Source organism: Lissotriton helveticus, chromosome 10 (genome assembly GCF_964261635.1).
Source record: "Lissotriton helveticus chromosome 10, aLisHel1.1, whole genome shotgun sequence".
Taxonomy (NCBI): domain Eukaryota; kingdom Metazoa; phylum Chordata; class Amphibia; order Caudata; family Salamandridae; genus Lissotriton; species Lissotriton helveticus.
In genome coordinates this window covers 86,227,602-86,251,134 of record NC_136071.1, presented here as the reverse complement: position 1 = coordinate 86,251,134, position 23,533 = coordinate 86,227,602, and the positions used below count along the sequence as shown (strand labels likewise).

Genomic DNA, 23,533 nt, shown 5'->3' with positions numbered 1-23,533 from the left:
TCAAAAGGTGCAATTTTTTAATTTCTAGGTTTTTAAGTTGTATTGTAGTTGGGTCTGCCACTTGTGAGCAAAACATGCTCCACTGAAAGGGTCTACAATTTCTGCTGTTTCTCCTGCACAGGCCTTGCAGTGTGAAGATTATATTGAATGTTAGTTAATCTGCAGTACTGACCTAGTCAAACGTATAAGCAGGGCACTGGCACACAGACATGTCATGGCTGAAAGGACTACCCCCCAAACAAACTTGTTCCCACCCCCACGTATTCAGTATTTTTAACTCTTCAGATGGACTTCTGGCTCCCACCTCGCTGCTCTTTACAGGATTGTATTAGTGCAGTTTGTGTCTGTGTGACAATTTTGATGCGTTTTTTTTCTAATTTTGTTTTTGTCAAATAATTACTTTTATTAGACTGCCAATCTGGCTGAAGCCAATGCTTCTGAGGAAGATAAAATTAGAGCTATGATGTGTCAATCTGGCCATGAATATGATCCCAGCAAGTAAGTATTTCACATGTCAAATAAGATTTTTTTTTAGGAGCAGCTTGCATGTTTTTCACTTGGGTAGAAAATCTTTAAAAAGTAAGTCTCTAATTTTATTTTTTGCAGTTATCAGAAGAAAACTTTGGGTCCTCCACCACCGAACTACACATGTTATCGATGTCTTAAGCCCGGCCATCACATAAAAAACTGCCCTACCAATACTGTAAGTATCTCAGACTTCCCAAAGAGCGTTAAAATACTGAGTTTTTTCCCTACAGGTAGTGTTTGACTTGTTGCTGGACCAACCAAAAACCATTACTGCAACCCAAGCATGTATTTTTTATGAACAGTGTAAATTGTATTACATAAGACCATTTGGGCATTTTGGCGTTGCAACTGCAAGAGTGGGGAAAGGTATTTTGAACATACAGACGGAAGGTGGTGTTTGCTATTGGAGGAGATGTACACGCATATTGGGATAGAGTTGGTGAAAAGAGAAAGATGGCTGAAGGAATAGAAGAGTGCCAAGGTTAAATAGCAAATATCTTAACGGTTGGCTCTTTCCTAAGTCACAGACCATGCTAAGGACAAGTTTATTCTTGACTGCAAGTACCAATAGTTTTCCTTGCACCCACTGCTGGAGGTCAGTTTCCTCAATGAGTATCATTCTCCTGAACCACAGAAAATTATGCTTCACAATCTGTACCAATATATATAGAGAAGCAGTCACATATTGCAGATGACGACCCTCTGCATCCTACTAGTTAGTACTGTTTGGTTTATGGTGGCTCTGAAGGCCCTTTAGCATCTTCCTCACTCAGTAAAACCCTGCCCTCCTTTTTTCCCTTAAATTGACCTTCTGTGATAGTCGGCCAGAATGTCAAGCAAGGGGCCTTTCAGTAATTCTCACTCTTTATCTCGGTTTTTGGTTAATAATCATTAACCCTGAAGATCTGTCTACATGTGGTATTTATGAGTATTTCCAAAAGAGAGGAAAACTCTCCAGAGACAGTTTCTCTTTTTTAAACTGAAAACAAACAATTGATAAATACAAATTTCAAAACCTCAAATTGCTTTCTAGAAAAAAGAAATTTAGCTAGTAGCTTTTTTATATAGTTTATATTAAAAAAAAAAACAATCCATGCCCCCTTTTATGAAACTCCGAGGGAATTCCCCTGTTCAAGAATGTTCTGCATAAGACTAGCCCAGACCAGTGAAAATAGGATCCCTGCAAAGCAGTTTGACAGTGCAGCCTTCTTTCTGATAATCTGATAGCACTCATGTGCTTCAGTTTCTGATACTTTTCTTGTGATTATTTTGTACCCAGTCTGTACCTATTTAGGCAAAAGTCTTGTGGACTAGCAAGCCTACCCCTTTTGTCAGATATCCAGTTCAGGAAGATGGCTCTGTATATGGTATACCACTATGTGCTTATATCATACACTGATTATAGAGATTCCCCCAGAAGTGTGCAGGGCTCAATGTAAGCCCAAAGTGCTCTGTTTGTGGTAGTGTGGGTGATCAGCATTAGGCCTAACACAGAGTTGTGTGAGGCATTTGTTATGCCCACAGTGACCAATAAATGACTCACAACGTGAAAAGAAGATCCACACCAATTTTAGAAAAGTACGTTTCTTTAAAGATTTATTTGAAGACCAAGATGTTTGCAAAATAGTAAGCACGTTTTTCAGGGAAACAACTTTATACTATATATAAAAAGTGGACACTGCAGTTTTCAAGCTTTGGAATGTTAACAAGAATTCCGTTTTTGCAGTTAAGTACTCATCTTACATTCTTACATATTCAGTCTTCAGGGTCTTTTGAGTACTCCAGGCAGGGTTCAAATCAGTTTCAAGAGTGCACCACCAGTGGCACAGGGACAGCCTGATGTTGGACACCCAATGTTAACCAATAGAGACTGGGGGGAGGGGGTACTTGAAGTCGTGCTGCGCGCAGGTGAGTAAAACGCTGTCAGGGTTCGATCTCCCGGAGTTACGGTAAGTTCACGTGGCCACAAGTCAGCACCAAACTTACACCCTCCGCGGCAGCTAGGTGCAGAGTGCCAACACAGCATTGGGTGCGCAATGTTAACCAATGAGGGAGATAGCGAAGACAACCTACAGCTGCCCAGGTAAATCAGGATACTAGATGACGTAGGGACACCGAACATTGAGGGCCCCAAGGCCCAGGAGCTTCGGATGCAGAGGTGTCCTTATGCATCAAAACACTCTTTACTGGGTAGGTGGTGGTCTGGGGTAGTCTTCAAGTCTGCAGGTGGCAAGGAGGAGTCCGGCAGGGCTAAGCCCACCGTGGGCTGTGGCTCAGAAGCGCTGGGGAACCTTTGCAGTACCGGTGGGCCACTTGGGCCATGGGCGTCTGGTGCATAGGTGGATGCGGAGGCAAGTTCGCGGTTCCCCAGGGTAGAGTCCATTTTCTTTGCATATGGTTTCTTCTGGACAGGTCCTCTGTCCACGAGAGATTAGGAGTCTTTCTTGAAGGTAGGCGGTCCTCCCAGGATTCTGTAGGTTGCTGGCCTACGGGGCAAACCGCTCTACTTCAGCAGGGTTTTCGAGGGCTGCAGACAGACTGGTAGAGCTTGCGTCAAGTAAGTTGGTGTCTTCAGTCTTTTATGTCTTCAATTTTCGCTACTGCACAGCTCTTCTTCGTAGGTAGTGTGGGAAAGTGCCTCCTTTTGCATGGTAACCCCCCACGTTTTGCCTAATGTTGATGTATTTATTTATTTATTTATTTTTTAAACTTATAGAGCGCAAACAAATACCACGAATGGTGTCTCGGCGCTAGACTGACAGAGAGGCAGACAAGAGGCAACTCATTTACATTTATTGACTGAATAGCCAGGTCTTCACTTGCTTTCTAAAGATCATCAGTGACGGGCTGCATTTTATTTGATGGGGCAAGGTATTCCAGAGCCTCGAGGCAGCTACCAAGAAGCGTCTGTCTCCCCATGTAACTGTTCTAACCCGTTGAATACAAAGGGATGCAGATGAGGCAGATCTTAAAGCTCTCTTAGGGACATAAACCAGCAGTGATTCCCTAAAAAAGTCAGGTCCTTGGTTGTTCAACGCCTTGTAAATAATGCACAATGCCTTAAATTTGGTTCTTTTTTTCACTGGAAGCCAATGAAGTTGGTAGACAATGTGGGAAATGGGCGCAAACTTAGGAGTTTTGGTCAGGATTCGTGCAACAGCATTCTGCACCATTTGTAATTTCTTAAAGACCTGTTCTTGGGCATTCAACAGAAGCCCATTACAGTAGTCCACCTTGGATAACACCAAGGAGGACATAAGTGTTTTCCCGGCAGACAGGGGAAGGAAAGGCAATAACTTTTTCACTTTTCGTAGCGTATGAAAGGAGGAGGAGACCACTGCATTAGCATGATTAGTGAAACTTAGTTTGCTGTCAAACACTCCCAAGTTTCTCACCTTTGAAACTGGAGTAGGTGGATTACCCATTTCTGGTGGCCACCAGACCGGGGACCAAGCTGGTCTTAGGTCTCCAAACACCATTACTTCGGTCTTATCGGTGTTTAGTTTTAGACAATTATTGTCCATCCAGTGACTAATGGCTCTCATGGCTATCTGAAAGTTGGCCGCCACCTCACTCCCATTTTTATGCACTGCCAACACCAACTGAGTGTCGTCGGCATATGAAGTCACTCCCAACCCTCGCCAAGTCCGACACATAGATGTTAAAAAGTGTCGGACTTAGCGAGGATCCCTGGGGGACCCCACATGGCAGCACAAATGTAGGTGAATAGAAATTCCCCATCTTTACCGACTGTTCTCTGTTAGACAGAAAAGAGACCAGGAGCTCCACAGCTTTGCCCTGTATGCCCATAGCTGTGACACGGTCGATCAAGATGTTATGATCGACCGTGTCATGTTATGATCGACCGATGTACTTTGACTAAGTGCGCCCTGGGTTCCTGCCAACCAGGTACCCAGGCCCTATGTTCTTTCTCTAAACTGCACTGTTGCACAACCCAATTGGCAACACGCAAGTCCCTTGTAAAAGAGACTCCAGATACCAAGGGCACTGTGACCAGAGAAAGCCTCTAAGGGCTGCAGCACCTAACGAGCCACCATACCAGCATTTTTGTAAAGCGTGCAGCTACCTCAGGCGAGGTGTCCCGGCGCTGGGGGCCGTCAGGAAGATTAAGCAAGCTATTTCCCAGAGTCACAAGGTGCTGGGCTAGCCTGCTTCCAAGGATTGAACTGTGAGCCCTGTGTACCGAAGTCAGTCAGTCTGGCTGGCTGGCTGGCTGGCTGGCTGGCTGGCTGGCTGGGCTGGAGACCAGTAGCGATCACTGTGGGAGGAATGACGGACCAGAGGGTGCACTAGCATTTCCTCTCCTGGATTCGTCTGCGCGAACGCGCACGTCGCGTCCGGTGCCGTATACATCGCAGACAGACACTCGCTCACACACACACCCCCTCCCCCACAGTCACACACACGCACTCCAACACACACACACACACACACACACACACACACACACACGCACACACACGCACACGCACACACACGCACACACGCACACACACACACACACACACACACGTGTTTTGGTGCAGAACAAAGTGAAGAGTCGACATGGCACACATCCCTGAGTTCCATGCCTACAACCTACTGACTCCTCTTGCTGGATGCACTATACCAGTGGTGAGGGTACAGGTGCATGAGCCCTGTACCCCTACAGTGTCTAGACCAATTCTTAGACATTGTAAGTGCAGTAATGCCATAAAGAGTATATGGTGCTGGGAGTTTGTCATTACAAACTCTACAGCAACAAAATAGCTTAACTGTGAACTTTGGTATCAAACTTCTCAGCACATTAAACCTACACTGATGCCAGTGTGGGATTTAATGAAAAATGCAATCGGATGGTTTCTTAGAGATGCCCCATGAAAAACGACCTAACTCTAGCGTCCTGGCTGAGTGGCTGCTTGGCAGCTGCCACTACCGGACATATTTCTGGACCACCTGCCTGCTGCTCTCGGGTTTCTGAAAGCACATCCTGGGTCGGGGTGCCAAGCCCTCCTCACTCAGGATGGGCAGTGTCCATGAAGGGGTAGCTTTAAAGGCTTGCCGCCTCTGTGAGCTGCCCCAGTCATTAGCAGCTCCCAGCAACTGGCCCCACAGATTCAGACTCTCACTTGGGAGAATCTGTGGAAAAACCAAGTTAGGAGAGGTGTGCCCACTTTTGCCAACCCCACCCCTCAGGTGGGGATGCGAAGTGAAGCACAACTCTCAGTCCCCGCCATCTTGCAGATGGGAGGACCCAGCCAATCAGAGTGAGGCTTATGCCCCCCTTCCACTGGAGGGTGGCGTCAAAGGGGGTGTACAAACCCCAAGTAAGGGACCCATTATTCCCGACCTGTAACACCCTAAATTTAGCATTTAGTGGCAACCCTGAACCTTGCCTCCTCAGAGAAGAATCAAGAAGGACCAAAGAGCAGTGCTGAAGGAGGACGACACTAACTGACTTGGCCCCAGCCCTACTGGTCTGTCCCAACTCAACCTCCTCCAGCGAAATCCCAGTGTGTGCTGCAGCCAGCAGCCCCCCAGAACCCAGAGGACCTGCCCTGTCTTCCCAACCAAGACTGTCTCCTGTGAGCATCGAATTTGCTCACCAACAGACTCTGGCTCCGGCCAAATCCGCAGGTCTGCACCGGACGCCCACAGCCAGAGTTCGAGTGGCACAACACCACGATGATCTTGATCTGGGATATGGTGATCCTTGACCTACCTCAAGTCTCCAGCCAACGCCTACAGCCCGTTTCTGGAGGAACCCTGCACCGGCTGTCCCACGGCTTTGGGTGGCCCAACTGACAGTGTCCCAGCATCCCCAGGTATCCCAACTTACCTCTCCAACTGGTGGTTGCCTCTAGAAGATCTTCGTCCCGAGCCTGCAGTTTTTGTTGCAACCGGAGAATCCCCATTGAAACCAACAAGGCACCAGGCGCCAAAACAGCACCCGGCCGCCCCTGTGCCGCTGTAGTCCTGGAGCTTTGCTCCCACAACCTTGTGGCCGACTAGTGAGCAGCCACCGACCAGAGATCCCCTCTGATTGGTGGCTGCTGACATTGGGCCTCAGCACCCGGCCACCCTGGTGCCGCTGAGGGTGCTTTGAGCATCCTTGATCCAGTGGGTACCCTGGTGCTAACCCCAGAAAACCAACTCCCAAACCTAAGTGTTTATCGTTAAACCGGTAACCTGGTTTTCTCCCGTAGGACTGCATTGGCTGCTTTCTTTTGAAAATTGTTTTAAGGTTGGAGTTTGTTTGTATGAAACCTTAAGAAGCTGCATATGTACCGATTTACTTACCTTTTATCTAGGAAATGCCCCAGTGTGATATCTAGGCATATCACACTGAGTAGAAAAAGTAACTTGAAAAGTAATATACTCAGTAATCTGAAAAGTAACCGAAAGGTAATTCTGATTGTTTTTTAAACAAATGACTTGCCTGTATCCAATCGCATTCAACTGCATTCAAACTGTAATTACCTGCAGTATTCTTGCAAAGTACTATTACACTTAACTGTACCAGGCCTGGCTTGGTTCTAGGAAATAAAATACAACTAAATAATATTTTTATACAAACAAATTGGCCTAACTTCAGTTGCTGAGTGTGACATTTCTTGCTTGAGTTCGTACAATAAATGCTTAACACTACCCTCTTATAAAGCCTTCCTGCTCGCCAACACTACCACAAATGGAGAGTACGGTATTCTCTACAACAACCTCTGCCTACCTTAGGGGATCCACTGGACTCTGTGCACACTATACCTTACTTTGCTATAGTATATACAAAACCAGCTTTCTACATGTCGGGACTAAATCATTTTGAAAAACTAAACTGTTGCCTTTGCACCTACTTGTTTTGAAAAGCAACTTCCAAACCGGGCATATCAAGATGGATAGTTAAATGCATCCAGACACGGTCTGCAAAAGCTAAACAACGTTTACCTGTTCCACCAAAAGCACACTCCACTAAGAAAATTGGTGCTTATATGACTTATTTTTAGGGAACTTTCCTATTGCTGAGATTTGCAAAGCAGCAACATGGTCTACTCCACACACCTTCACAAAACATTGTGTAGACTAATTTGCACATCAACAAGCCATTGTTATTCAGGCAGTACTTAAAATCCTTTTCAAAATACTGCAACCCTGACGAGTTAACCACTGCCTAAGGGGAGGTACTGCTTTACAGCCTATGCAAAGCATATGTATCTACAGAACACATGCCTCAAATGGATTGTTACCCTGTAAGCATCTGTCTTTGGCATGTAGTGCTGTAAAAGCACATGCACTGGATCAAACCAGTCTCCTGTAAGAAACTAGCTCTATATATACTGCACAAAGTTAGGTACAGTGTGTATAGAGTCCAAGAGTCTTCAGAGGTTTGGCAGAGGCTAAAGTTAGACAAAAACCTTGAACTTTTGAAATAAAACATGTAACAAGAGACGCCCTGAAGTGAAAACAAATTTGGACGCTAAGTACTATACTTGCATATCCAGAACACACCAGTCCTTTGTCTGTTCATTAATGTTTTTAATTATGTTTGCTTCATAAACTACGTATCCCACAATGCCACTTTAAGGCTCATGTGGGCTAGTATAAAAAGAGAAAGCAAAAAAGGACTTGCTGACCGTGAGAAAAGCCGTGAGGCTGAAACGCGTCGGTGGAGTGTTGTAATAAATAACTTCTAATTAGCATCCGGTTGTGCCGCCTTGCTTGTGTTCCAAAATTGAATTGGGGCTCTGATCCAGCCTTTGGGCCGAGCACACACTGTGGAGCGCTCTCGTGCATGGAAGGATCGATTTGTTTTGAATATATATATATATATATATATATATATATATATATATATATATATATATATATATATATATATATATATATATATTTGCAGCCTAATGAACACTAGAGCTGAATCATGCTGTAAAGAATTTCCACCATACATGGATAACATGCATTAGAAACATGAAACAACAAAGTTTATTTTGGATCTGTTTTAATGCTCAGTAGAAATTCTTATAAAACACAAAGCATAGGAAGCTCCCAGGCTGCATTGCAAACAGTCTAAAAAGACTGAAAAGCTAACCTGTAGCTTCATGCAATAAACTGACAACCTTGCCTTTAAGGCACTCCTGACCCCCAGCTTCCCATCATGCCTCAGGGGTGACAGGTCAGTTGTTCTTTCCGGCTCCTTCCGGAAGGATCCTGGCAACACAGCTCTCCACTCTTTTATGATTTCTTCAGAAAAATCTTTTCACTTCTGACAACTTTTTCTCTTTACTTTGACGTTTTACATCTTTAGAAGTAAGAGACTGTCCTTTTTTGACAGATTAAGGCATTTTTAACTCCTTAAAATGCCATCTCTTTTTGACTCTTGCCCTTGTGGTCATAAGAAGGCCAAAACAGACTCTCACGAAGTCTGTATCCTTTGTCTCCCTGAAGACCATGACCCAAAGGCCTGCTCTCACTGTCAGCACCTGACCAGCAGAACTTTGAAAGACAGAGAGCGAATTCGTATTTATGGCCTGTCAAGAGGAAGATCTCCAGTCAAGAAGGGCTCCAAGAGGGCTAGAACATCTTCTAGAAGTATGTCCTCGCGTCCTTCAGCGTCCGAGTCGGGCTCAGCGCTGAAAAGAGATCTTCAAAAGAGTCATTTATCGAAGAAAAGACCCTCGACGGCGGGCTCGCCGTCGAGGAAAGGTATGTCGTCGAAGATTCATCCTCCGCCGTCGTCAACCCGCTGGCGATCGGCGTCGAGAGACAAGACTCCTCTGCCGTCATCAACCCGGCGTCGAGAGACAAGACTCCTCCGCCATCGTCAACCCGGCGTCGAGAGACCAGACTCCTCTGCCGTCGTCAACCCGGCGACGATCGGCGTCGAGGAGCAGAGACCGTCTGCCCGATCGGCGTCGAGGAGCAGGGACCCTTCGCCGTCGTCATCTCGACGACTATCAGCATCGAGGTACCAAGGCCATCTGTCGGTAAGGCGTTCGACGTCGAGGGCAGGTTCTCTTCTGTCGTCGCAATCCCACCAGCGATCGACGTCGAGAACGAGGACACCTCCGCCGTCGTCAACTGGGCGACGATCGGCGTAGAGGTTGAAGTCTCCGACGGCGTTTGGCGTCGAGGGTGAGACAAACCCCTCCGCCGTCGTCTTGAAGACCTTCGCCGCCCGCCGAGACTGGATCCAGCTCCGCCGTAGTCTAGAAGACATTCGGCGTCGAGTGGGAGACATCCTCCGTCGTCGGCTTCTCATCGCCGTTTGACGTCGAGAGAGCACTCACCTGCGTCTCATCGGCACCGATCGACGCCGCGGATGCGTTCGACGTCGAGAGGACCGCAGGAGCCTAGATCGGCGTCCAGAATGCGCCAAGACAGGCCTTGGTGAGATCTGAGGACTCAGTGGTCCTGGTGACTGAGTTGGCGTCACGACATTAGTCTCCTCACTCTTCCAGGAGGGCATATACAAAGTCGCCCACTCCAGAACCTGCTACCCGTGTCCGCAAGTCTCCTTCACGATCAAAGGGGGCCCCTGCTGCGACTCGGTTGTCCCCAAGATGGTACCTACCTGCAAGTCACTGAAAGGACTCTGGAGCAGCAAGGCGGATGCAGGAATATGCCAGCTCTGTACATAGGTCTCCTTTGCAGAAACTAGTGGATGAAGCAGACCGAGCGAGCCCTCCTAGACAGACAGGAGAGGTCTCCAGAGACAAGGCGCCACAGGTCTCGCTCTCCGAGACGTGAGGACCGCACTGGTAGATCGAGAGAAGGGAGGTTTTCTGAACATCAGCGGCGTAGGAGAACACAGTCTACGTCCTAGTCTTCCTCCACCCGATCCTCCATGAGAGATTACTCTCCCACACTATCGGACAGTCCGACTACCAGGGTCTCTCCTATAGACGATATTGCCACCTACCGTGAGGTTCTGCAAAGAGGTGCCCAAAAGCTTAATATTGAGATATCTGCCCCGCAAGTCACGACAACAGTGATTTTTGAGACTCTCCATAAGAAGACAGCATCTCGACCTCTACTGCCACTGGTTCCTGGGATCCTTGACCCAGTCATGGACACGTTTTTAACTCCAGCGACCATTAAGGCGGTGTTGCAGCGTGAATCTTTCTGGATTCACTATGCTGTGCATATTCCGCAATCTGGTGGTTGGGTCCAGGATCGTAGTCTTTTTATTTTTTATTTTCGTAGCCCAGGTGGGCGTCGACCTCCCACCATTTGGTGTACCTTCGGTGACGTTGCCATGCTTCCTGCAGAAGCTCCCACCATTGGGCGCCATCTTCAGATTCTTTTTTCCGACGTTGGGTCTGGATCGTAGCGTGAAGCTCCAGAAAGTTTGAAGAAGAAAAGGAGATAACGCAAAGTTCTACTGAAAAGGACTTGAAAAGACTAGGAGAAGACCATCAAAGCCGGGACAACGAAGGAGGAGAAATAACTCGAGATCTTCGACGTCCGATGGGGAATGCGCGCACAGGGGGCCCCCTGAGCGACTTAATGGACAATACACCCTTTAAATTCTGCCGTCACAAGTACGCGCAGAAGGACTAGCACCCGGTCTGCAACCTCTGCCTGCCGGTCCACCACGGGAGCAAGGACTGCTCAGTCTTCACACCGAAGACACTCCGAATCCGAGAGAAGCAGAGGATAACTCACCACACGATGCAGGGCAAGGGCCAGGCACCGTCGCTGTACGAACTGGGCCTCTCCACCGACGACTAGGACAACATCGCCGAAGGACCAGATGTCTTCACGGTCGCAGAGACCGATAAGAAAACATCAGACAAGGTAGGAGAGTCTACGACCCCGAAACCCTCGACAGGGCCTGGAAAGCCAGAGGCAGACTCTCGAAAATCAGAGTCTAGAGCCTCGAAGGGAGCACCGGCGCCGAAAACCTCGACGACCGAAGCTGCATCCTCCGAAAAACAGCCCAGCGGATCCTTCGAGAAGGACTCCCAGAAGGCGAAGACCGGCGAAAAGCCACGGTCGTCGAAGCAGGTCCCCTAAAAAGGAACCTCGACTTCGAGGGAGAAGGAGTCGAAAACCACTTCGACGTCGAAGAGGGCGGCCGAAACGCTTGACGCCGAGCATGCCACGCAGATGGAAAAGAAGAAAAGGCTCGAGGCCGAGATGGAGAACATCCTCCAGAGGAAGAAAGACTTCGAAGATAAGATGGAAAGCTACAGGATCCCCTCGAAGCCTGCGACGGACGTCGTAGAGGAGCACGAGGAGTTCGCCGAAGAGCCGCCGAAAACTCCGGAGCCCTTGGATCAGGGAGAAGAGGAAGACCTCTATTACACAGAGGGGGAATATGGGGATCAGCGCTCGAGCTACGGCTCGGGATCCTCGACGGCCCTAGACCAGGAATGGCAGGACATCGATGCAGAAAACCCGGAGGAGGCTGTGGAGACATACCCCTCGAGGCCTTTGCCGCCAGATGACATTGGGGCTTACAATGAGGTCATCAGGAAGGCAGCAGCAGCTTATGGGGTTAAATTGGAGGAAGAGAAGCCTAAAGCAGATTACCTGCTGGAAACTTGCTCCCCACACAGACAAGGAGCCAGTTCCTGCCCATGCTAAAAAGTGTCATGGACCAAAGGAAGGAAGCGTTCAAGGAACCAGCGACTTGCAGATCCGTCACGCCAAGGACGGAGAAGAAGTACAAGTTCTCCTCCCAGGATCCCCCCTACATCTAGGGGTCCATCATAGCAGACTCAATTATCGCTGCAACGGCAAGAAGGGCCAACGTCTCGACAACATCTGGGCCACCACCTGACAAGGAGAGCAGGAGGATGGACCTAACAGGCAGAAAAATCGAAAGAAACGCTGCAATGCACTGGCGGATGGCAAACTCAAACGCCCTCCTAAACAGGCACCAATATCAACATTGGGACGAGGGTGGGGCAGTTGCTCAAACACCTCCCAGATGAATTCCAGCAGAGAGCCACACACCTCGTTGAAGAGGGAAAAAGCATTGCAAACTCTTGCCTCAAAACAGCCTTGGATGGAGCAGAAACCTCCAGCAGACTGATGGCTACAGGGATCACAGAGAGAAGGCAAGCCTGGCTCAAGATCTCAGGCTTCAAGACAGAGGATCAGAACAACATCCTGAACACTCCATTCAACGGAGAATCGCTGTTCGGCGCCCCGTTTGACGAGAACCTCACCCAACTAAAAAAGGATAAGGAAACAGCAAGGTCCATGGGGGCCCTGCAATTCAGAGGGATGAGAAGAGGCACTCCGGCAAGGTGGCCGAACGGAAGAGGTGGTAACACGCCAGGAACATTGCACCAGGCGTTCCACCAGGGTCACCAGGGTGACAAACAGGGCCAGCAGAAGCAGACCTGGCACTACCAGAACAGGGGCCAGTCCTTTCGCGGGAGGGGAAACGGCCGAGGACAGAGAAGGAGAGGCAGTGAGCAACCCCCCTCTGTGACTTCGCACGGAAGGACGTGCTCCCCCACTCAAACCCTCCGAGGGAAGAGCACAAAAAAGCGAAGGGGAGAGGGTTACACGGACAAGACACAAAGGAACATGTAACACCAGTGGGCGGCAGATTAAGATTCTTCCTTCAGGAATGGAGAAAAATAACCACAGACAAGTGGATAGTCAACATCATGCAGTTCGGATACTGCATAGAGTTGGAAAAGAACCCGCCAAGCAGAAGGCCAAAGAAAAAAGAGCACTTGGGAAGGGAGCTAACGCTGCTCCGAGAAGAAGCTCGGGAACTCCTCCAGAAGAAAGCCATCGAAACTGTCCCATTCAGAGAAAGGAACAGGGGAGTGTACTCAAACTACTTCCTGGTACCAAAAGTGGACGAAAGCCGAAGACCCATCCTGGACCTACGCTTCCTAAACAAATATATAAAAACTCAAAAATTCAAAATGACATCCCTACAGGAGGTCATCCCACAAATAAGAGACTGGGATTTCATGTCCACCGTGGACCTTAAAGATGCATACCTGCACATACCAATGAACAGGCGGCACAAGCATATGCTAAGATTCACAGTAAACCAGGATCACTACCAATTCACAACCCTGGCTTTCGGTCTAAAGTCCGCTCCAAGGGTGTTCACAAAATGCCTCGCTGCGGTGGCCGCACATCTGCGAAGGGAGGGGATCCACGTGTATCCCTACCTAGACGATTGGCTAATAAAGGCAAACTCTCGCAAAACATGCGAGGAGCATGCACAACGAGTCACAAACACGCTAATGGACCTGGGATTCTCCATACACTGGGGAAAATCCTCAATGGTGCCGGAGCAGGTGAAGATCTTCCTGGGGCCTCAGATCAACACAATCCAATGCAGGGTGTTACCCAGCGAGAGGAGGACACTCAGCCTGTTAAGGGAGACTCGCCACTACCAGAAGGGGTGAGCTCTGACAGTGAGGACAGCGAGCAAGATCATGGGGATGATGGCGTCATGCATACACCTGGTCCCCAATGTACGCCTACTCATGAGGCCACTCCAAGAATAGCTGCAAGAACAATGGTCACAAGCTACAAGAAATTGGGAGGATCTAGTGGTTGTAACACACAAAGTGCAGGAAGAAATAAGGTGGTGGACCAAAAAGAACATTACAGTAGGGAAGCCTCTAACTCCACCAAACCCAACTGTGACCATCACCATAGACGCATCCCAGAAGGGATGGGGCGCACACATGAACAGGCTCAGAGTGAGGGGTCTGTGGGCACCAGCGGATGCGGTCAGACACATCAATTACCTGGAACTGAAGACAGTGTTACTCGCACTGAAAGCCTTCCAGAAACCGCTGTACAAGCGGAAGGTGTTGATACAAACGGACAACACAACAACGATGTTCTACATCAACAAGCGGGGAGGAACTCAGTCGTTCCCTCTGTCCAGCCTAGCCCAGGAAATATGGAGATGGGCAATACCACTCGAAATAGATCTGCTGGCCATACACCTACCAGGGAAGGACAATGTGGAGGTGGATTGGCTCAGCAGGCAGACTTCAGCATCCCACGAGTGGGAACTCAACAATCAGGAAACCGGGAGACTATTCAGGAGATGGGGCACCCCAACAATAGACCTGTTTGCAACACGCTAGAATGAAAAAATGCCAGTACTTTGCATCCAGACAACCAGAGGAACAATCCTAGGGGAATGCCCTATGGATAAGCTGGTCAAAAACATTTGCCTACGCCTTTCCCCCGATACCATTGATCCCCAGGGTGCTCAACAAGTGCAGGATGAGCAACATGACACTGATCCTGGTGGCACCTCAATGGGCCAGGCAGACCTGGCATTCACAGATTATGGAGATGAAGCAGACTCCACCCCACAAGTTCTCAAAGAGACAGGACCTACTCTCCATGCAGAACGGAGAAATTCTACACCCGGAGCCAGAGGGCCTCAGCCTAGCGGCTTGGCTCCTGAGGACTTAGAGTTCGCACACCTAAAGCTCCCAGAGAGCACCCTGCAGGTGTTGCGAGAGGCAAGAAGGCCCAGCACACGCAAATGCTATGGTGAGAAATGGAAAAGGTTCACTCAATGGTGCAGCAAGAAAAAGCTGCAGAGGAAACTGACCAAGGAATCAACGGTGCTAAGATACCTCACGCACCTACTAAAAGCCAAACTAAGCTCATCATCGCTAAGGGTACACCTAGCAGCATTTGTGGCATACACAAGGGGAGAAACTGGGAGAAGCTTCTTCAGATCAAGGGTAGTTTAGAGATTCCTGGAAGGGGCAAAGCGAATAGCGCCACCAAAAAGGATGCCGCCACCGGCGTGGAACCTAAATGTGGTTCTGACAGAGCTCATGAAAGCAGCCTTCGAACCCATCCGCAAGGCATCACTCAATCAATCAATCAATCAGTGCATTTATATAGCGCGCTACTCACCCGGGGGGTCTCAAGGCGCTTGGGGAGGGGGGTCCGCTACTGCTCGAACAGCCAGGTCTTGAGTTGCTTCCTGAAGGCCAGGTGGTCCTGGGTCAGGCGGAGGTGGGTCGGGAGGGAGTTCCAAGTCTTGGCGGCCAGGTAGGAGAAGGACCTTCCTCCTGCGGTGGCTCTTCGGATGCGGGGGACGGCGGCGAGGGCGTGGCTGGTCGATCGGAGCTGGCGTGTGGGGGTGTAGAAGTTGAGGAGGCTGTTGAGGTATCTTGGGCCTTGGTTGTGTAGGGCTTTGTGTGCGTGGTTGAGGAGACGGAAGGTGATTCTCTTGTTGACCGGGAGCCAGTGCAGGTATCTCAGGTGCCCGGAGATGTGGCTGTGTCGGGGGATGTCGAGGATGAGTCTTGCTGAGGCGTTCTGGATCCGTTGGACTCTTTTCTGGAGCTTGGCGGCGGTTCCGGCGTAGCGGGCGTTGCCGTAGTCTAGTCGGCTGGTGACGAGGGCCTGGGTGACCGTCTTCTGGTCTCTGTGGGGATCCACCGGAAGATCTTACGTAGCATGCGCAGGATGTTGAAGCACGACGAGGAGACGGCGTTGACTTGTCTGGTCATGGAGAGGGAGGAGTCCAGGACGAAGCCCAGGTTGCGTGCGTGGTCTGTTGGTTTGGGTGCGCTGCCCAGGGCAGGGGGCCACCAGGAGTCGTCCCAGGCGGAGGGTGATGATCCCAGGATGAGGACTTCCGTCTTGTCTGAGTTCAGTTTCAGGCGGCTGTTCATCATCCACTCGGCTACGTCTTTCATCCCTTCGTGTAGGTTGGCTCTGGCGGTGGCCGGGCCGTTTGTGAGGGCGAGGATCAGCTGGGTGTCGTCGGCGTAGGAGATGATGTTGAGGTTGTGTTGCAGATGCTGACAATGAAAGCGGCCTTTCTGGTAGCAATCACCTCGCTACGCAGGGTGAGCGAACTACAGGCACTATCGCTGCAAGAACCCTACATCCAGATACACAGTGACAGGGTCGTGATGAGAACAGACCCGCACTTCATGCCAAAGGTGGTGTCATGGTTCCACATGAATCAGAGTATTCAAATTCCTAGTTTCTTCCAGAACCCCACGACAAGCGCTGAGAGGGCGCTCCACACTCTAGACGCAAGAAGGGCTGTAATGCACTACATCGAAAGGACGAAGGAACACAGAAAAACAAAACAGTTCTTCGTGTCCTTCGCAAACAGTTACCTGGGTAAACCAGTGACCAAGAACACCATAGCTCGGTGGATCGCACAAATGATACAATTCTGCCACAAACAAGCAGGGCAGGAGCTAACGGGAGGGGCGCAGGCCCACTCGACCAGGAAGAAAGGAGCAACAATTGCTTTTCTGGCCAACACACCACTTCAGGACATATGCCTGGCGGCAACATGGGCTTCAGAGCACACGTTCACTAAGCACTATTGCGTGGATGTACAAATGAACAAGGAAGCACAAGTAGGACAAAAAGTGCTTCAACATATATTCAATAACCAACGCTCATCTTCCACCCAACCGCCACAAAAGTAACAAAACCGCTACAAAATCTATGCACAGCATAGTGAATCCAGAAAGATTCACGCTGCAAAACAAATAGGTTCGAGGCATGTGGGCTGCTGAATTCATATCTATAGCATCGATCGCCGCCTAGTGTTGGGTCCGAATGATTGCACATTGTTGTCCTGGAAGAGTCTTCGAAGTATCACGAGATAGGTGGCTCCTCCCCTGGACTACAGTGCGCATGGGCATCGACTCCATCCCCAGATTGTTTTTTTCCGCCATTGGGTTCGGATGTAATTTCGTTCTCTCCAGTTCGGAATCGACAAACTTTTTCGTATCGTCGGTATTGTTTGCGTTCGGTGCCCGGTTCTGTTAAGACTCGCTTCCCGAGTTGGACATCCAGGGAGTCGCGTGACTCTTTGGTGATAGAGGCCCAGTCGACGCAGCAAGACCCTCGACAACGCGACATGGAACGGAGCCCGTTCAAGAAGTGTCCCGTGTGCGGGTCGAAGTACCCACACATCGACGTCCACCCGGTGTGCAACAAGTGCCTGTCGCCGGACCACGATGAAGCCAACTGTATGGCTTGTTCACGGTTTCGTTCGAAGAAGACGATTCGGCTTCGGCGCGTGGCGCGCATGGAGGCCCGGCAGTCGGCCCCGGCACCGATGGACATCTTCGACAGCGAGGAAGCAGACGAACACGAAGTTCAGCTGCAGATTTCACCTCCAGCGGAGGAAATCGACTACGACTATCAAGTGGATGTCGAAGGCCTAGACGTAGAAGAAGCCGTCGACGAGGTAGGAGACGAGAATGAGGCCTATGGGGCCGTGGAAGATAGCTCAGAGGAAGAGCTATGCCCCGTTCGAACACTTAGAAAGGCTCAGGTCGAGGGATCGCCAATCGGCCTTACCCAAGACCTTCTCCCTGGATCCACGACCCCGCCTCCAGGCCCGGCTACGGACACTTCAGCGGAGCCGCCATTGTCAAAACTGAAACCGAAAGTGAAACATTCGGTGTCCACACTACCGAAAGTAGCTGGAACGCCATCGAAACCGAAGACGTCTGCTCCCCTGTCGACACCCTCTTCTTCCGAGGTGTTGGGACTACCCGGGCCGAAGAAAGCTGTCGACCCGGCGAAGTCGGGCAAGAGCGTCCAGCCAAAGTTGACCAAGGGCGTCGAGCTGAAGTCAAAGAAGGGCGTCGAGCCAGAGTCAAGCAAGGGCGTCGAGCCGAAGTCCAAGAAGGGCGTCGAGCCGGAGCCAGGCAAAGGCGTCGAGCCGAAGTCCAAGAAGGGCGTCGAGCCGAAGACCAGCAAGGGCGTCGGGCCGAAGACGGGGGCCCCAAAAACGGTTACCCAGGCCGCCGACACAATAAAGCCTCGGCCGGAACTGCCCAAGTTATCGACGCTCGAGTCTTCACACGTTGGTGGCCCCAGATCGTCTGTCGTGTCGACAAAAGACGTCCGCTTCCTTCACGAAGCAGGTCTCGGACTCCCTGAAACGTATCAGGGACAAGGCTTCAGCGGAAGACCCCAAGACACCTTCCGCACCGAAGCAGTCGGTCCCCACCTCACAGTCATCGACGCCAATCCTCTTCAGGTTGCCGCCGAAGGTGGCACCAAAGGCCTTCGCACCACAGTCGGTGCCCGAAGCGACCTTGCAAGGTGCTGCGGGGTCGAAGCCTACTCACCCGGCTGGGGGCTTGAAGCATCGACCACCATTGGTAGAGGATCAGTCGGAGCATTTCATCGATGCCGACAGCGGGAAGCTTATGCTTTACAAACGGAAAATTACTGCGACGACGCCTTTGGAGTCATACACCATTCCTCTGAAGCGCAAAAGGCCTGCTTCGGATTCACCGGTCTTGGTCGAACCGCTGGCTCCTCAGCCTCAAAGAGTTGCCACACCCTCACCAACTTATTCGGATGCCGAGGATGCTGGGGATCAGGATGAGGAATACAACTTTCCGGCCCACACAGATCCTGATGAACAACAGGACTCATGGGTGGAGGCTGGAGACCAAGGGGATCAGCAACCCGCCCTTGACCCTCAGGTATACAACGTCAAAACCTCTCCCACTGAGGATTCTGTGGCATTCAATGCCTTGATCGAGAGGGCGGCAAAGAACCACGACGTTGAACTGCATTCTGACCTTGTGGAGGTCGACTTCCTCTTTGACACTGTTTCAACAGCTGAAAAGACTGTGAAAACTCTCCCGATGCTAAAGGGGGTACTGAAACATGCTGCGGACATCTTCAAGGAACCCACACGATCAAGGGTAGTCAACCCTAGAATTGAAAAAAAATACCGACCGGCACCTACATCAAGGGCCAGTTGCCATTGGACTCCCTGGTCGTTGCTAATGCCCGCAAAAGGGCGAATTCGCAGACCACTGGTGAAGCTCCTCCCCCGGACAAAGAATCCAAAGTGCTGGAGGCATCGGGAAAGAGAGTAGCAGCTCAGGCGGCCAATATCTGGCGTATCTCTAACACGCAGGCACTCTTGGCTCGGTACGACAGGGCACACTACGATACACTAGAGACCCTGTTGCAACATCTCCCAGACCAATATAAAGAGGCAGCGGAGATGCTTATCCAGGAAGGGAAGCTCATCTCCAACGCTTCAAAGTGTGCACTAGACGTCGTGGACACTGCAGCCAGGGCAATTAACACCAGTGTGATGTTGAGACGTCAGGCATGGCTCAGAATCTCCGGGTTTAAGCCTGAGATCCAAACTACCATTCTCAACCAGCCGGTAAACCCTGTCAGATTATTTGGTCCTGAGGTGGATATCACCTTGGAAAAAATAAAGAAGGATACCGAGACTGCGAAGTCCATGGGAGCTCTCCAGTCCCAACAGTTTTGGGGGAGCACTTTTCGTCGCTCAGGCAATAGGGGTGTTTCCAGAGGCCAAATGTCCCAGCAAACACAATTCAATGAAGGTGGGGCGCAATCCTCTTACCCCAAGCAGAGTAGAGGTTATCGGGGCAACAACGCCAGAGGCAGGGGCAACAACAACTCCCGTTCCTCCGCCTCCAACAAACAGTGACGCCCTGTCACTGCCCCCGACCATTCCACGCCTGTCGGGGGGAGACTCCAGCAGTTCCTGCCAGTCTGGAAATCCATCACCACAGACAGGTGGGTCAGGAAACTTATCCAGTTCGGGTATTGTTTGGAGCTCACATCCACTCCACCCACCATACCACCAAAACACCGTCCTATGTCCACAGAGCATTTGCACTTATTGCAGCAGGAGGTTCTTGTCATGCTGCAAAAAGGCGCTATAGAGCTCGTGCCAGTGGAAGAACAAGGCACAGGAGTGTACTCCCTGTACTTCTTAATCCCAAAGAAGGACGGGTCCCTCAGGCCATTCTGGACCTCAGGCCCCTGAACCAGTACATTCTCTCAGAACACTTCCACATGCTAACGCTGCAGCAAGTTCTTCCGTTACTCACTCAGGGGGACTTCCTCGCAACCTTGGACCTCAAGGATGCTTACTTCCACATTCCACTCCATCCATCACACAAAAAATACCTCAGATTCACCATTCATAATCGGCATTATCAATTCAAGGTCCTTCCTTTCGGAGTGACCACAGCCCCCAGAGTGTTCACCAAATGTCTGGCGACAGTGGCGGCGCACCTCAGGAGACAGAACGTACATGTCTACCCTTATCTGGACGACTGGCTGGTTCAGGCAAAGTCGGCCCAGCAGTGCGCCGCCGACATGTCCCACACCATTCACCTTCTTCACAGTCTGGGCTTCTCACTGAACTATCCAAAGTCGCACCTTCAGCCGGCCCATGTGCGGCAGTATCTGGGCGCGACGATAAATACCCTGGTGGCCACGGCTCAGCCAACTTCAGCGAGGATCAACAACATCCAGTCGCTAATCCAACAGTTCAGACCGCAACACTCGCTTCCTGCGAGAGTGTTCATGCAGTTGATAGGCATGATGGCCTCCTGCATTTTCATAGTCCCGCACGCGAGGTTACATATGCGTCCGCTCCAAGAATGCTTGGCGCATCAGTGGACTCAGGCTCGGGGGCAGTTGAAAGGATTAGTGTTGGTCACCGGTCGGGCATACAACTCTCTGCATTGGTGGAATCCACACAACCTTTGCAAGGGCTGACCGTTCCAAGAGCCTGTGCCACAGATTACCCTGACAACGGACGCATCTCTCCAGGGATGGGGAGCTCATGTACTCCACTACACTGTGCAGGGACTATGGACAATGCAGCAAAGGAAGATGCACATCAACTACCTAGAACTGATGGCAATCTTCATGGCACTGAAGGCATTCAAAGTACATCTGTGCAACAAGGTCGTGTTGATCCGGACGGACAACATGACGGCATGTACTACATCCAGAAGCAGGGAGGTACACACTCTCCACAGTTGTCTCATCTGGCTCAGAGCATGTGGAAGTGGGCCATTCAGAGGAACATCTTCCTCATGGCGGAACACCTCCCGGGCACAGAGAAACAGATGACAGATCTGCTCAGCAGGTACAGCCACCAAATGCACGAGTGGGAGATACATCCATCAGTACTCCACCCGTACTTCCAGCAGTGGGGTCATCCAGAGATAGACCTGTTCGCCACGAGGGAAAACGCAAAATGCCAAAGCTTTGCCGCCAGGTTCCCTCACCCACAGTCGCAAGGCAATGCGATATGGATGAACTGGTCAGGCAGATTTGCGTACGCTTTTCCCCCAGCACCTCTCATACCGCTGGTGGCAAGAAAGCTAAGGCAACACTCGATGACACTCATCCTGGTTGCTCCAACGTGGGCACGCCAGCCATGGTACACCACGTTTCTAGAACTCTCCGTGGTACCGCATCAACGGCTGCACCTCACACCCAGGCTTTTGACGCAGAACCATGGCGACATTCAGCATCCAGATCCGCAACAGCTCAATCTGGCTATCTGGCTCCTGAGGTCTTAGAGTTTGGCTACCTTGACTTGCCTCCTGAATGCATGGATATCATTCGGGAGGCGAGAAAGCCCTCCACTAGAGCCTGCTATGCAGCGAAATGGAAGCGGTTTGTCATTTACTGTACTGAACGCCACATCAACCCACTTGATGCGTCCATTCCCAACATCATATGTTATTTGTTGCATCTTTACAAATGCAATCTTGCCTATGCTTCCATTCGGATACACTTATCCGCCATAGCGGCTTATCTCCAAAACAGGTAGCATCTCTCCGTTTTCAGGGTGCCTGCCATTAAAGCCTTCCTAGAAGGGCTGAAGCGGGTCATCCCTCCCAGGACCCCGCCAGCTCCTGTATGGAACCTCAATGTGGTCCTCACCAGGTTGATGGGCCCACCTTTTGAGCCTCTACATTCATGTGAGATTCAGTTCTTAACGTGGAAAGTGGCTTTTCTCATTGCTATTACGTCTCTACGACGTGTTAGTGAGCTGCAGGCGCTCACTGTACAAGAGCCTTTCATACAGATTCACTCAAACAGGGTGGTGCTGCGCACTAACCCTAAATTACTTCCTAAAGTGGTTTCGCAGTTCCATATCAACCAAACCATTGAACTGCCCGCGTTCTTTCCGAACCCAAAAACAGTGGCCGAAAGAATGCTCCACACTCTTGATGTCAAACGAGCTTTGATGTACTACATCGATAGGACCAAAGACTTTAGGAAGACACAACTCTTTGTTGCCTTTTCAGCCCAGCACAAAGGCAACCCCATTTCCAAAGCAGGTATAGCCAGGTGGATCGTTAAGTGCATTCAGATTTGCTATCACAAGGCTAAGCGCACTTTGACGGTCCCTCCCAGAGCCCACTCCACCCGCAAGTTGGGGGCCTCTATGGCTTTCCTTGGTAATATCCCTTTGGAAGATATTTGTAGAGCAGCCACATGGTATACACCACACACATTTACAAAACATTACTGTGTAGATGTGCACTCCAAGCAGCAGGCAGTTGTAGGGCAGGCTGTTCTTAAAACACTTTTTCAGACTTCTGCAGCTGGCACAGGCGGCCGCCGTTAATGGAGGGACTGCTGTGTATTCTGTGCTATAGATATGAATTCAGCAGCCCACATGCCTCGAACTGAATATGCTACTTACCAGTATGCATCTGTTCTTGGCATGTAGGGCTGCTGACATTCATATCGCCCGCCCTCCTCCCCGGCGCCTGTAGCGGCTGCAGACCTTTTTACACTTACTCTTAGCATGGCCATCGCTTACACTGTTACACTCCATCTTTGCCACAATGGCTAAAAACAATCTGGGGATGGAGTCGATGCCCATGCGCACTGTAGTCCGGGGGAGGAGCCACCTATCTCGTGATACTTCGAAGACTCTTCCAGGACAACAATGTGCAATCATCCGGACCCAACACTAGGCGGCGATCTATGCTATAGATATGAATGTCAGCAGCCCTACATGCCAAGAACAGATGCATACTGGTAAGTAGCATATTCATTTCTTACCTGTCGTGTAGTTTTGCAGCTTGAAGATCTTTCTGGATTCACTAGCGAACCCACCCACCTCCGCCAGAAAGATGAGGCTGGAGAAAAGGGTGAAAACACATGGAATATGATAGAGTTGAAGCTCACAAGATACGTGGAAATAATTGCCTTGATAAAGGGATTAACATACATA

General features: G+C 50.3%; 1 protein-coding gene across 5 annotated transcripts in view; it reads left to right on the top strand.

Moving 5' to 3' along the window:
- The window catches only part of RBBP6 (RB binding protein 6, ubiquitin ligase), a 418,994-nt gene that overhangs the window by 116,876 nt on the left and 278,585 nt on the right, over positions 1-23,533 (top strand). For all 5 annotated transcript variants that reach the window (XM_078664816.1, XM_078664819.1, XM_078664818.1 and 2 more), the window contains exons 5-6: positions 410-498; positions 607-703. In XM_078664816.1, the coding sequence (XP_078520942.1) occupies positions 410-498; positions 607-703 (186 nt within the window). The remainder of the gene's footprint in view (positions 1-409; positions 499-606; positions 704-23,533) is intronic.